Below are 15,063 nucleotides of genomic sequence, written 5' to 3' on the forward strand. Positions count from 1 at the left end.
TTGACCAAAACAACCCTCCTTTCCCTCCACCAAGTCATAAACAATCATGGGTATTTCTGTGATTCAGATAAATATAAAGAAACAGAACCATACCCGCCATTTTCTATTCTCAAATCAGACCCATAGTTACCAAATCATAGTTTAAACAAAAATAACAGAATATTCTAGAATATTTTGGTGATTTACAATTCAAATAAGTTGATAACATAAAAATTATCATTTCATCAACAGGAAATAGCTGCCTTTGACAATTTTTTTTGTTGAAAAAAACAAGATGGTGAAATTATGAAAATACCCTTGTAATAATAGTCCTTCCTGCTGCGCACATTTTGGAGCCTTGGAGGGGGGAGAGAGAGTCGTTGGTTGTTTTTGTTGTTGGAAGTTGGAACGACTCGGTTTACAGAGAACAAGAACATTTTCATTTATCATCATCATCACCATGATCTCCTCCTCTCTATCTAGGACTCAATCTCTCTAGCCAACACAAGAAGGTGTTGGTGTTCTTGAAACTTTAACAAAAAAACATTTTAATGGGTACGTTCCAAAGCTTTAGGAAGGCCTATGGAGCTCTGAAGGACTCTACCAAGGTTGGCCTTATCAAGGTCAACAGCGAATTCAAGGTACCGAGAAAAATAAATGGAACACATTTCTTTAATGGGTTTCATTTCTTGAGCTCTTTCAATGTCTTGCATTTTGGGTTTTGATAACATGCAATGTGCTGTGATTGTTTGTCTGTTGATGTATGAATTTTTTTTTTATGTTTTTTGGAAGGATTTGGATATTGCCACTGTGAAGGCTACCAGTCATGTTGAGTGCCCTCCTAAGGAACGTCATGTCCGAAGTGAGTTCATAACATCTCCTTTCATTTTTTTCTACATTGATGAATTTGTATATATGTATATGTCATTTGACTGAATGAATGATGAGGCTTTGGATCTACATAATAAGAATAATGTTTATCAGATTTGCAATTGCGGCTCATCTTCTTTGTATTTGGTGACATAATAACTGTAATTATATTTTCCAATTCTGTTTTGAATTCCATGGTCTAAATGCCTTGTATTTCTTGCATTAATGTGCCTTCATCAATGCATTGTTATTCTCATTCCTGATTTTTTTTGGGTTTTTTTTTTGTTCCACTGGGTAGAGATATTCTCTGCGACTTCAGTGAATCGTCCAAGGGCAGATGTGGCATACTGCATTCATGCGCTGGCCAAGAGATTGTCCAAGACACGGAGTTGGATTGTAATGTCCTTTATTCTTTTTCTTGTTTTTCATTGTCGTAGTTCATAATTGAAATAATATGAATTAGGCTCAAGGAGGCTTCAAATTGATATAATTGATACAAATTGGTTTAGTAGCACAAGCAAAACATCAGCATGAAAACAAGCTCAAAAGGACTGATGTGATAAGTCAATTGCAAACATGCATGTTACAATCATTCATTATTCTATTAAAGACAGCCAGCATTTGTACTCAGATCTTTTATTCTTTATCTCTAGCATATCACTTACCTAGTGACAAATTGACAATCTACAGGTTGCCATAAAGACATTGATAGTTATTCATAGGACATTGAGAGAGGGTGATCCTACATTTAGAGAGGAGCTTCTGAACTATTCTCAGAGAGGGCACATTCTCCAGATTTCCAATTTTAAAGATGACTCAAGTCCCCTTGGTAAAATGCTTCTAGCTTTCATGGCTGTATATTTTACAGAACATGTTGTGATATTGTAACATTCCCCTCTTAGACCAAAATCTATCTTGCAGCTTGGGATTGTTCTGCTTGGGTTAGGACATATGCACTCTTTTTAGAAGAACGGCTTGAGTGCTTCCGAGTTTTGAAATATGACATTGAGGCTGAGCGCTTGACAAAAACATCACCAGGATCAACCAAGGTGTGGTGTGTGTTTGTGTTTTGCATGAACAAAATCATATTTTGTGTCTCACATTGTATGTCATAATCATCTTAGCATAACAAAGATACTATTAACTCCACCAGGTACATAGTAGAACGCGAATGTTGGGTGCTGATGAGCTGTTGGAGCAGCTACCTGCACTGCAGCAACTTCTTTACCGCCTCATTGGTTGCCAGGTAATAATTGATATGGAATACCCAATTTGGTTTGGTTCTTTATAGCCAAGTACTTTACTTTTGTCCATGATATCTTCTCTTATTGAAGGAACCATTTTGTTCCCTAGGATGGGATTTCTAATTTGCTTTAATTTTGCAGCCTGAAGGAGCAGCTTATCACAATTACCTAATACAATATGCCTTGGCTCTGGTATGCATGATACCAATCTCCATTTTTCTATGCATCATTGTGTGCTTTGTCTCTGCATGCCTTCATAGAAATCAGAAAATAATAATTTTTGTTGTCTTATTAGTTTAGATTTTAAAAAAAAAAAAATTTACATAATGGTTCTTCTTATTAATTCTTTTCTAAGAGGCAACTTTTTACTTTTTATTATTTTTTGCTGCAAGTCACACAATTGAAATACTCTGTAAATTAGAACATGAAATTCATGAGGATTATGGTTTTTATTATTTTACACGTAAAGATATGGGCCCTGAACCATTGACAGAACCTCTGTCATTACACTGGAGTAATTTGAGTAGATATAAGTCCTAGAAAGCCAAATTTCTCCAATATGGTCTGGAGGGGTACAGTTCATGCAACCTTCCATAACTAATCTTTATTTTTAAGGCCATAACATCTTTGGGAAAATATAATATATGCCTTTTTACAAGTTTCTCCTGAGTTTCAACAGTGATCTTGTCCATGCAGGTATTAAAAGAGAGCTTTAAAATATATTGTGCCATCAACGATGGAATTATAAATCTCGTAGACATGGTAAGCCTCTACTAGATTCTTATATTTCTTTGGACTGAATCACTTGTTATATAACTTTCCCTTTTTACTTTTTCAATAATTCAAGTTACATGCTCCTGCAGTTTTTTGATATGCCAAGGCATGATGCAGTTAAAGCTCTCAATATTTACAAAAGAGCTGGTCAACAGGTACAGTGATGCTTGTTGTATTCAAATATGTTGGAGTAGATATTTTTCCCAAGTTTATAATAAATTGCTGGATTAGCTGGATAAGGATCCCCTAAAATCTATTCGTTTTCGTTATTGAACTAATTCCTTTGAGTTTGTTGCTCTACAGGCTGAAATCCTTGCTGAATTTTATGAATATTGCAAGGGTTTGGATCTTGCTAGAACTTTTCAGTTTCCAACATTGAGACAGGTTCCATTTTGCCTCATACTGGAATATTTAAGGTGATGCCAACTACATGATCTCTAATTATCTTTCTTCTCTACACTAAACAGCCACCTCCATCATTTCTTGCAACAATGGAGGAGTACATAAAAGAAGCGTCTCAGGCAGGTTCTGAGAAAAAGAGACTGGTGAGACAATATCCATATGATTATGAACATTTCAGTATTAGATAAATGCATAATATGAACGCACTCCTCGATGTACTTGTCTCCATGACTCCATGCCACATGCATGTTTGTTGGTTTTTATATCTTGTATATATTTTTATAAATATGGCAACACTCATGGATGTGTATTTATTTATTTATTTTGGACTGAGCTCATGGATGCATATGTGGGCATCTATTTTTATTTGTTGTTCTACAGCAGAGGATTGAAAATATGAAGCCAAAATTTAGCATGGTAAACCCTTCTACTGAAGCACGAGATATGTTATCAGTTATCAGGTTATGCAGTTAGGTCATATAAGACTTCAAAACTGCTTAATTAATATTTCAATGACCAGCTGGGTTTAGCAATGCTGCCTCAGTAGAACCAAAGCTAATTTACCTTCATCTAGTTATAATTCATGGCTTTGTACGTCTGCAATTCTCAGTTCTTCCTGAAAGGTTCTGAGAAGTCAAAATCAGGCCAGTCTGATTAAAATTCTGATATTTCTGTATTATGTTTACAACTCCCTAGTGCCTACAATGGCAAACCTGTAGTACTGACTACTGCGTAAGATTTCAGCCATTCATTTAAGCTTTACTGGTCATTATGGTTCTGTAAATCTTCTAGATATCTAGATAGCACAGGAAGCATGTTCATCTCCATGTATTAGTTACTAGAGCAAAATGGCAATTATGCACCATCTGCTTTCATTTTGTACTGAAAACGAATACACATGGCCTTCATGCACATGCATGTAGAGGAGCTTGCTTTAGTGCTACGGGAGGCCATCAATATTGATCCAATGTATGCTGTGATAGAGTGATAGAATAAGATGCTTAATATATAGTGCTCTAGGAGGCAATTGATTCTCCTTTGTTCTATTAAGGAAACGGTTCTCTTTTACCTTCTTCCTCCCAATTGTTTTTCCAACCAGTTGTCTTTTCATCATTGCAGCTCTTCTTTCCTGAGGTCTTATAGTATTTGACTTCAGAATTTTGAAAATGCTAATCAAGATGTATTTTAACACAGTATTGCTTTGTGGGTTACATTTATACTTCAGTAACAACAATGTCTGATTATCGATTACTTTTTCTTAGTTCTATTGTTCATCCATCTAGTTGGGATTAAGCAATCCTTGAGTTATTGCCTAGGTTATCGAGGTAATTATTTGGTTGCATTCCGCTATATTATTCTGAGTTGTCTAATCTAAGCTTCAGTAGCCACTTTCCATTTCTTGTTCATTTGAAATGACTTTTACACATTCTCATTCATTATTTGCCCATGGAAAGGCATGAGCTGTTTTTCTCTCTTCAAATTCTTGTGGAACTAGAACCTGAAAATATGATTCCTTTGTAATTACTTTGTTACGGATTACTCACTGGTTTAATCCTTTCATGTGATCTCGCTGTGTAAGATTTTTGTGTGATCATTGCCTATATTCAAGTTTCTGATAACTTTGTTCTGACAATAGGACTACCAGGAGACAGAGCAGCAGCCTCAGAAACCTGAAGAACCTCCAGAACCTGAAAAACAAGAAGAAAAAGTTGAGGAGAAACCAATGGTTGAGGAAGAAGAACCCCAACCTAAGGAAGAGGAGGTAGTTGAGCCTCCTCCTTTGATATCAACTGATGATACTGATCTGCTGGTATGCTGTTATATGCACAAGTAATTCATGCTTTCTTCGATTTAGTTGTGTGGAGTTCTGCTATTTATGTTGTCTTCTGTCTTTTCGTTGTCCAGGGTATACGTGAAATAAATCCAAAAGCTGCAGAAATTGAAGAAAGCAATGCTCTGGCTCTTGCTATAGTTCCACCTGGTAGGTTGCATTGTGTGATATTTGATTGAGGAAAATTGACACTTCTGCACTGTGCGTTGTGTAATATTCTTTGGTAGCAGAAATGGAAAATCCTTGTCTTAGGAAGCTGACCACCTAATTGATTGTAAATGCTGTTTTATATATGATACTATTTATGTTTTTGCAGGGAATAATCCACCATCTGCAGCAAGTTTGAATGACATTACTGGGACTTCAGGTTGGGAGCTAGCGCTGGTAACCACACCAAGCAACCATACCAGCCAACCACCGGTAGACAGAAAATTGGTTTGTCTTCTTTGCTTTTAATAAAGCTTTTTATTGCATTCTGCACTTTCGTTCCCAGTGCCGTGGTATGAAAATTATTAATGCATGAATACTGATGGGACCAACTCTGGTTAGTCCTAACTGATTCAATCGACCTTGAATCACTTCGGTCCTATACAGTTCAGGATTGAACTTCTTTTGATGATAGGTTGGCTATGTGTTTTTGCATGCATGCACAACACTTTGACAGGTAAAGTGAAATCTTGCTTGGTATTATAGCCAGGTAAAGATAAGATTACCTCGGATTAAGTTTGGTCTAGAGCTGAGCAGTTAAGTTTAGCATTAGATTTCAGTTGTTTGCATTCCTGACTTTAGATGTGGTGGCAAAAGCAAATGCTCACTACAACTAGAGTTACAAGTCTTTACTTGATTCGCTAATTTATAGGTTAATATCATTATTATTTCCATTTATTCATGAGCATGGTTGGGTTTTGCATCAGGCTGGTGGGTTTGACAAGCTATTACTTGATAGCTTGTATGAAGATGAAGGTGCCAGGAGACAGTTACAACTCCAGTATGCAGGGTATGGATACGGGGCAACGAGCTTGCAAAACCCATTTGAGATGCAACAACAAGCAGTACAAGCAGTACATGACCCATTTGCAATGTCCAACAACATAGCACCCCCAAGCAATGTGCAAATGGCTTTAATGGCTCAGCAACAGCATCAACAGCATCAAATGATGATGCAACAGCAGCAGCAATATCAACAACAACAGAGCATGATGATGGTACCTCACCCATATTACTCTCAATACTCTCAGCAACAGATGCAATCCACAGGTTCTGCAAATCCATTTGGAGATCCGTTCAGCTTCCCTCCTCCTAGTACAATGTCACAGCAGGGAAACCAACACCTAATGTAGAGAGAGGTCATTTATTTTCCAAAATTTTATGCCGATCTATTCTTTAATTCTTTGGAGTAGTGTGAGTTTGATAATCTCCTCCTTCTTTATTGACTCTGTGTGTATATTGTTATGGGAGGGTCATTGGCAATGAAATATGTATACCAATGGATGTGGTATTTTGATCAAAGTTTTGCTTATTGTTGAGAGTTTATGGGTGACACAAGTCCCACATGTAAAGAAAATTAGAGTGGTGGTTGATTTACATGGATAAGGCCTTCTACATTAAGTTGCATTTGCATGTATGCTCCAAATTCCAAATTCCAAATATATCTTACTATCTTAGGTTACTGGTACAACTAACATACAGAAATGTAAACAGTGGTTCCCATGCACCAATTGTAAGTAGCAGAGTCAAGGGATTCAAACTAATTAGATTAGAGTGGTGCCATTACCAGCCATCAAAAGTTTATCTCACTTTTTTTGTTTAAATTACAATTTTACTAACTTACACAATTACTGGAAAAAAAAAAATTTAAGATAAAAGGAATGGGGGCTGCCATGGTAGCCCCTAGGCCAAGGGGGTGTTGCCCCATTGAAGCCCCAAGGCCAAGAGTGCAACCACCCAGAGGTGTTGCCATGGGCAATGCCCTGAAGGAGCATTGTGATTCTGTGTAGTTTCCTTGGGAAACTACTATAAGCAGCATTCTTACGACTTTGAAGTTTAATTGAATGTGAACAAATAGAACACCGTAAAATTATATGTTATTCCAAATTTTAAGTTTTATTTTCATTTAAAAAATTAAATTAAATTTTATTTGAGTATGTTTGTCTATCTCTTTCATTAAATATCCCGTAACCTTATATATATACTGAAAAAAATATATATAAAAATAAGAAATTATTATATATAAATATAACACCACCACTTTGTGTATATATGACTATACAATTTATATAAGTGTATATTATAAAAATATCTTAAAAATTTAAAATTATCGTTCATCTATATTATATCATATTAATCACATAACGTTATAACCGTCTTAGGAACATAAAGGCAACTATAATTTTATATTTTATCACATGATAATTTTTTAAATTTGAAAATAAAATCTATATCTTAAAATACCAAATTAACCCTATCCCAAAAGTGTATCATATACACGTTTTTTTTTTGGCCAAAGTGTATCATATACACGTTGACCGAGAAGTTTTACCGAAATAGGATACAACCACAGTCTTACACGACAACACCTCCTTCTCACCACGTGCCATGCCACAGCAGCCATGAGGCCCATGACCCAACTCCAAGCATCCCCAACACTTCAACTACTTCCATAAACTTCCTTCTCTCTCTCTCTCTCTCTCTCTACACAGCTGACAGTCCAAAATGGCCCGACGACTCCTCACTCAAAGTCTCCAACTCCGCCATTCCCTCCGCTCCTACCCACTCTTTCCACTCTCCCTAACCCAGGCCCGTCGGGCTCGGTCGACCCGATCCGGCAGGGCCCAGCTGATCGAGATCGACCTAGACCCCTCCACCTCGTCATCGTCGTCATCGGCGTCGTCATCGGACAGTGAATCCGAAAACTTAATGCTAAAGAAGCTAGACGACATCGTTCAGACCATCCTCGTCCAGAAGGCCACCCCCGATTGGCTTCCCTTCGCTCCCGGCTCCTCCTTCTGGGTCCCACCCCGACGCGCCCCTTTGAAAGTCGCCGACTTAGTTGGAAAATTGGCTGACCAGCTCTCAGATGAGGAGTCCCTGTCTGTTGCCACCGACCGAGGTTGGCCTTGCTCTCAATTTTTCATTAATGGTATGAAATTTCTTTGTTTTTTTGTTTATATGTATTTTTAATAATTTTTGTTTGATGGGTTTGGTGGAATTGATGGTTATTATAAATTTATAAGTAATTGAAATGGGTTTTCAGTTTTTTGTGTGTGTGTGTTATTTTTTTCTGGCAGTTCATGGGAGTTTTTGTTTTTGTGAACCCTCAATTTTAGCTTCAATACTAAAACATTTTAAGTAATTTTTGTTTGATGGGTTTGGTGGAATGGATGGTTATTATCAATACTTGAATGGGTTTTACTTTTCTGTGTGTTTTTTTTTTTTGTTTTTTTTTTTTGTTTTTTTTTTTTTTGTGGCAGTTCATTTGGAAACCCTCAATTTAGCTTCAATAGTAAACATATCTTGAGACATGGTGCAAGTGCTAAATGCTTTAGTTTTCATCCGATAAATTTAACAGACTGCTACTGAAGAATGAAAGTAACTTAGTTACATACTGCTCATTTTATGAAATGTTTAATTGGTGATGGAAAATTGACACTGGGATGAACATGAAACATGAAATGACATCTAAACGTGTACTTTGGAATGCATAATATGAGTGCTGCTTGCTTGTTTTATCATATGCCATGCAAATTTTAGATGTTATGCATCTTTCGTCTTTCATTCTGTATTAGCAAATCATCATTTGAATGTGATTTTTTAACTCTTATTGAATGACCCTTTTGGTTACATTAATATTTCTTGGCTGCAGGCAGTAGATCTGCAGAAACAAGGGAGGTGGATGTGGAGGCAGAAGGATCAACAGAAGTAGAGGTGGAAGTGGAGGTAAAGGTTTTGACTGATTCACGGAAGATATCTCGCTTTGAGGATGATTAAGGATTGCTCATCTCTCTAGCATCCTGGTTGCTTGGGTGAGTTTCCTTACTTTCGACAAGCACCAATGCTCTTTTCCACACATGTTGTGACCAATATATTTTTATTGGCTTTTAGGTGATGGATTTGTCTACTTTTACATAGGTTTAGGCTGTTGAATATTGGCAGTAAATCTGCTTGTTTGTATTGATGGATGTATTGTAATTATTATTTTCTGCAGTTATGTTATTGTCTTCTCTAGCTGTATAGTTCAAATATTAATAACCAACAACAAAAGGGAATGAAATTTCAATGGTTAGCATCATGAATTTCTATTGCTACATGCCTGCTACAATGTTCTTAATTTGAATCATCTATGTATATGAACAGGCTCTAATTTGAATCATCTATGTATATGAACAGGCTCTTTCCAACTTTTCCCAAGGTTGAGACTTGCAAGGACGCTTGGCGTTGTTAAGTGTCTAAAAGCTTGAGAAAAGGAAAATTTGGGCTGTAAAGAACCAACTACCAAGCAAACTAATGGGATTTTGTACAGCCACAATCCTGTTGCGGGGTTGGGAATTTGCCTTTGTGAGCCTTTTCTTCCAGTATCAGTGACCTATTTTATGAACCCTAACCCTTATGCTGTATGGGTTATGCATAGTTACTGAATAGCAGCAATAGCTGGTGTGTGGTACTCACTGAATATGATCGGAGGAAACTATTACCTAAATTGCATATTTATGGTAGTCATTTTGTTCTGTTACGTTTAGCACAAAATAAAGATGCGGTAATATTTGGTGTGTTTCAAATTGGACTATGAAAACATGAAAGAGGAGAAAATGTGGTATTGCTGATTATGTATTCTTTTATCAATGATTATGCATTCTCTTGTATAACCGTATATAATTTGAGGCATGAGTTTAAGAATAGATCCGTACTTTGTGTTATAGTCAGCTTTCATCAAACCAGAATGTGAAACTGTATGAATACCATATTGGCTCGGATCTCTCGGTTAAAGTTTGTCAGTCCATATCAATGGCTAAAATCATTGTTAAAATGTAAGAACTTTAACCCCTTAATTTCCATCATCTCCGACCATAGCTCCGACATAACAATATTTAGCAAAAGAATTTGAGTGAATGTATGGATGGGTATAAGGTAGCATCAGAGTTGATTTAACTCATGTTTGATGAAGGGGAACGCCCATGTTTGATTTAAATAAGCTTTAAATATACCTCAATAGAATGAGCTTGTATGTATATATATATATATATATACAAAAATGCTTTAAAATTAACTAGTTAGTAAGTTAATACAAAGCTAACTACCATGTTGGGCCAACGACACAATGTAATCTCAAAATTCAAACCGTCTATTTTTTAGGCTCTACTTCAAATATCATTCCTGTAAAAAATCTTCAAATTCGTAAATCATTTAGTCATTTGATTATAATTTATATGTTTTTATAAAAAACACTGATCGTCTATTTATTTGATCTCAATTAGATAACTAAATGATTTTCAATTTAATTGATTTTTTGTAATGATGATCTTTGAAGTATGACCTAAATAATTGACGGTTCGGATTATAAAATTAGTTATGTGGTGGTCTCAAAAATATGGTTAGTTTCGTATTAACTTGCTAACTAGTTAGTTTTAGAGCACTCATCTCTCTATATATATATTTATATATTTATATATTATGTTAGGATCAAGTAACGTACATGAAGGTTCTCTATTTAGTGATATTGTGATATTTGAGGTAAGGTTTACGGGTGAAAGGAAATTTTCATCAGCAACATGAGAGTGACTTATTTAAATGCACATGGGGTTCGTTCACAGTGCTGTATATCTAACTTCCATGAATACAATACAGCATATATTTATCTGAATGAAAAATTACATGAAAAGCTAAAAGTGAAGAATTAGTTTAAATGCACATGGGGTTCGTTCACAGTGCTGTATTTCTAACTGCCATGACTAAAATATAGCATATATTTATCAGAATGAAAAATTACATGAAAAGCTAAAACATAGAGCCACAGAAAAAGCAATAGCATCTTCCAAATGAAGATGAAGTGTGCCTTGTATCCTTGACTTCATATAATAAGGCACAAAGTGCTCTCCTAGGTGGAAATGGTCATTTTCACCTTCAAGAATGCGGACAACTTGTGGTAAAAAAGCATTCTTTATATTTAAACGAATTATAGAGATAGAGAACCTTGACGAATGATAATATGTTTATACTTCGAATGCACAAGGATCTCTGTTTACACAGTGGTATTTCTAACCACCATCACCACAACGTATTTATATGCTTGTTTTTTCAGCCTAAGCGATATTGTTTGGGAAGTTAATCTTAGTTGCATCTTCTTACACTAACAGTTCCCATAAAACAATATAAATCCACGGGATGGAATGTTAATTACCTCTCCTATGCATTTCAGGGCTTCTTTACACACATAAGTACGTGGTTATAGCCATAAGGTACGCATCATGTGTCATATGAATCTCCAATACACCGATCAACGAGTCCGTGTTGCTAGCCTCTGGATTATTGGTTCTACCTACAATTCCAATATAACAGATAAAAGATTGATCAGATTGGAACAGAGAATAATAGAGAATGAGAGGAAAATTTGGAGAAAATCAAAGAACAGGAGAGAGATCTACCTTGAGAAATAGTGAGACGGTTGAGGTGAAACTGCAGGCAATAGAGATATGCCAGAGACGATAGATGGGTGGAAATGGAAATGGTCATAGATGGCCAGAGAAATTGGAGGCTGAAGGTTGGCTTTGGCACTTTGCATGCGATCCCCAATCTCCATCCGGGTGGGTTGGGCCTGATCTACAATAATCCCACCTTATCCCAACTTTTTTCTGGGAAAAATTATCCCACAGATCTTAAGGTTGATTATCCAAAGTCATTTTAACAACCAAACATAAGACTGGAAATTTTGTCCAATTCCATCGTTTATCCTGCCCAACAGGCCCTAGAAGGTGTCAAGTCATCAAGTCATCAAGTCGTTGAGCAGCCCATTCTCCCAATCTCAAGCAGCCATGTCTTCTACATGCATCAACAACCATTGTCAACATTGGGACTGTGGGATCAAATGGCATTGTCTTCACAAAATTTTCAAGCTCATCCATGTACCCACAGTGGCTGTAGAGCTCAATCATGCAGTTGTAGTGCTCTAATCGAGGTATAATACCATACTCTTTGCTCATTGAATCAAAATATTTCCTGCCCAACTCAGCGAGACCTTCACATGTACAACCTTGCAAAATACCTTGAAATGTTACATGGTCTGGCTTAAAACCTTCATCCTTCATCAAAGCAAACAGTTTAAGTACTTCTCTCCCCCTATAATTGTGACAGCATCCCAAAATCATGGAGTTCCATAGAATCACATCTCTTGAAGCCTCTTCTTTGAAAACCAGGAGAGCATAATCAATACAACGACACTTAGAATACATGTCAACCAAAGCCGTTCTAGACACAACATCTATTGTGTAACCATTTCTGATCATGAAACTGTGTATTTGTTTGCCTTGTTCAAGTGCAAATATATTTGCACAAGCTGCTATGAGAATTGCAAACGTAAACTTATTAGGTGTTGTCTCCCATTGCATCTCATAGAAAATTGTCAGAGCTAGTTCACTCCGACCATGATGAGCATAGCTATTCAACAAAGCATTCCACGAAACTATATCCCGCCATTGACTAATTTGGTGAAACCATACCGTTTTGCAACTTCTGAAGTTCCCACATTTACCATACATGTCAAGAAGGCCATTTCCAACAAAGAGATTAGAACAGAAGCCATGTCGATAAATGAATCCATGAACCTGTTTTCCCATTTCAACATCTGAAAGGCGAGCACACACATTCAGGATCAACCCAAGAGTAATATGGTTTATATCATTGGTTGTGTTCCGCATCAGAAATATAAAATCCAAAGCCTCTTCCCATTGAAAGTACTTAGTATACCCTGCTAACATTGAATTCCAGGATATCACATTGCGTTCAGGCATTTTATTGAAGAGCTCCCTTGCATTGCATGTCTGTCCACTCATTGCATACCCCGAAACAATTGAAGTCCAAGAAATCAAATCTTTTGAATTGGGTTGGTCAAAAATTGCACAAGCATGTTCTAATTTCCCACACTCGGCATACAAAACGATAAGAGAGCACGAAACAACCTCATCATCTTCGAAACCCATTTTAGTTGCAACTCCATGAATCTGCATCCCCTCCTCAAGGGCAGAAATACTTGAACAAGCGACAAGAGCATTAGAAAAGGTAAAATTTAATGGCCTTACAGCTGCCAGGAACATCTGGAAAAACATAATTATTGCCTCCTTTTCATCACCCATCTCAAGATACCGCCTCACGATTATATTCCAGGAAATGTCATTTGGGTTCTGGATCTCATCAAATATTTTACGAGCATCACTCATAACCGCACATTTCCCATATATGTCAACAAGTGAACTCCCTAAAATCAAATTCCCACCGAAACCATACTTGAAAATAAGTGCATGAATTTGCCTGGAAAGCCAAAATGACAAAACTGCAGCACATGAGCCAAGAACACTAGCAAACGTAATCTCATTTGGCAAAAAACCCGACCTACTCATATGCAAGAACAAGCAGAGGGCATCCTCAGGATACCCACTTTGCGAATATGCCGTTATCATTGCATTCCAAGACCCGCCATCTCTCTGAGGCATTTCCTCAAACAACTCCCTTGCATCACCCAAAGACCCACATTTTGCATAAGCCTCAATGGCACGATTCAATAGAAATATCGGCGGGGTGGGCGAGAAGCTGACCAAATGGAATTCGACCTTTCGGGCCTGGACAATGGCGCTACTAGAGGAACATAGCTGGAATAGACGGGTGTAAAGAGAAAAATGGAAGGGAAATTCAGAACCAAAGAGGATTTTAACTGCTTCTTTAAGACGATTGGCATTGAGGTGACTGAGGATTTTGTTGGTTCTGGCTCTGGCAATGGTTGGATCATAAGGTTTGGTTAGGTGGCCTTTGTCACAAAGAAGACGTCTTAGCACAGAGCCCTTATTCACACCCATGCATGTACAGATGTACTGTTGTAATGTGAAGGGACGGAGCCAAGGTTCTAAAATGGGGTGGGCTGAATCTCCAAAGTAAATTTTTTTATTTTTTTTTTATCCGGCTAAGATTATAAGGGTTTGAAACGTACTATAAAAATAAAAGGCTTATTCATACTATTGCCCCCTGTAAGATACACTTTTTTTTACTTTGCCCCCTAAAATTTAAATCCTCTTAGTTTGCCACCTGAACTTCACAAAGTTGTTACAAAAGACCCTATGCCGTTAACTCTGTCAATTTTTCCGTTAAAATAGCTGACATGGCACCTATATGGCATGAGTGAGACCCTTTTTTAGTTATGTAAGATTCATGTAGACAAGCAAAATTATAAAAAATTGACATGGATCTTATTATTTTTAGTTTAAAATTTTTTTTTTTTTTGTCCACATGGATTTTACATAACTAAAAAAGAGTCTCACTCATGCCATATAGGTGTCACGTCAGCTATTTTAACGAAAAAATTGACAGAGTTAACGGCATAGGGTCTTTTGCAATAACTTTGTGAAGTTCAGGTGGCAAACTGAGAGGATTTAAGTTTCAGGGGGCAAAGTGAAAAAAAGTGTATCTTACAGGGGGCAATGGGGTAAATAAGCCTAAATAAAATCTTCATATTCATTATTTATATCTAACATAATATATAAATATATATACAAGAAATTTATAAAATTTAGTGACCCTCAACGTTTTGGGCCCAAGAAGGTCACCTATTACTACATTTACATTTATCCCTAGGATGATCCTGATCTCATCCCACTTTTAGCTTTGTTAGATGGATGTCCCCTTCATCAAACATGAGTTGAAAATTAACTCTAATGCTACCTTATACCCATCCATACCATGCTCAAATTCTTTTGTTAAATATTG

General features: G+C 36.7%; 3 protein-coding genes across 4 annotated transcripts; 2 read left to right on the top strand and 1 right to left on the bottom strand.

The window, feature by feature from the left end:
- The first annotated feature begins 530 nt into the window (after nt 1-530).
- LOC147295792 (ENTH/ANTH/VHS superfamily protein) lies at nt 531-6,440 on the top strand. The gene is made up of 15 exons (XM_086232519.1): nt 531-620; nt 772-841; nt 1,148-1,245; nt 1,540-1,678; nt 1,771-1,898; nt 2,003-2,095; nt 2,235-2,285; nt 2,790-2,855; nt 2,957-3,022; nt 3,171-3,251; nt 3,335-3,412; nt 4,906-5,079; nt 5,175-5,250; nt 5,417-5,535; nt 6,015-6,440. Exons 1-15 carry the CDS (start codon nt 531-533, stop codon nt 6,438-6,440), a joined length of 1,755 nt encoding a protein of 584 aa, XP_086088645.1.
- Nucleotides 6,441-7,748: 1,308 nt separating this feature from the next.
- On the top strand, nt 7,749-10,015 carry LOC147295793 (uncharacterized). Of its 2 annotated transcripts, none has more exons than XM_086232881.1 (3): nt 7,749-8,209; nt 8,963-9,122; nt 9,487-10,015. In XM_086232881.1, the coding sequence occupies exons 1-2, from the start codon at nt 7,813-7,815 to the stop codon at nt 9,085-9,087; spliced, it is 522 nt and encodes a 173-aa protein (XP_086089007.1). In that variant the 5' UTR covers nt 7,749-7,812; the 3' UTR covers nt 9,088-9,122; nt 9,487-10,015. The 2 variants fall into 2 exon arrangements, with proteins under 2 accessions (XP_086089007.1, XP_086089006.1); XM_086232880.1 differs by having other exon boundaries at nt 7,751-8,239.
- A 1,197-nt stretch (nt 10,016-11,212) lies between these two features.
- Nucleotides 11,213-14,165, bottom strand: LOC147295794 (Tetratricopeptide repeat (TPR)-like superfamily protein). Its single transcript, XM_086233428.1, has 2 exons — nt 11,739-14,165; nt 11,213-11,632 (listed from the first exon to the last, which is right to left on the bottom strand). The coding sequence occupies exon 1, from the start codon at nt 14,157-14,159 to the stop codon at nt 12,069-12,071; it is 2,091 nt and encodes a 696-aa protein (XP_086089554.1). The 5' UTR covers nt 14,160-14,165; the 3' UTR covers nt 11,213-11,632; nt 11,739-12,068.
- Between the last annotated feature and the right edge of the window lie 898 nt (nt 14,166-15,063).

Source organism: Dryas octopetala, chromosome 2, assembly GCF_963921425.1.
Source record: "Dryas octopetala chromosome 2, drDryOcto1.1, whole genome shotgun sequence".
NCBI classification, from domain to species: Eukaryota; Viridiplantae; Streptophyta; class Magnoliopsida; order Rosales; family Rosaceae; genus Dryas; species Dryas octopetala.

Coding starts and splice junctions, on each gene's coding strand:
- LOC147295792 (XM_086232519.1), top strand. CDS start 531: ATGGGTACGTTCCAAAGCTTTAGGAAGGCCTATGGAGCTCTGAAGGAC. Junction 2,286..2,789: donor TACAATATGCCTTGGCTCTG/GTATGCATGATA, acceptor TTGTCCATGCAG/GTATTAAAAGAGAGCTTTAA. Junction 5,536..6,014: donor CACCGGTAGACAGAAAATTG/GTTTGTCTTCTT, acceptor GTTTTGCATCAG/GCTGGTGGGTTTGACAAGCT.
- LOC147295793 (XM_086232880.1), top strand. CDS start 7,813: ATGGCCCGACGACTCCTCACTCAAAGTCTCCAACTCCGCCATTCCCTC. Junction 8,240..8,962: donor CTCTCAATTTTTCATTAATG/GTATGAAATTTC, acceptor TCTTGGCTGCAG/GCAGTAGATCTGCAGAAACA.
- LOC147295794 (XM_086233428.1), bottom strand. CDS start 14,159: ATGGGTGTGAATAAGGGCTCTGTGCTAAGACGTCTTCTTTGTGACAAA.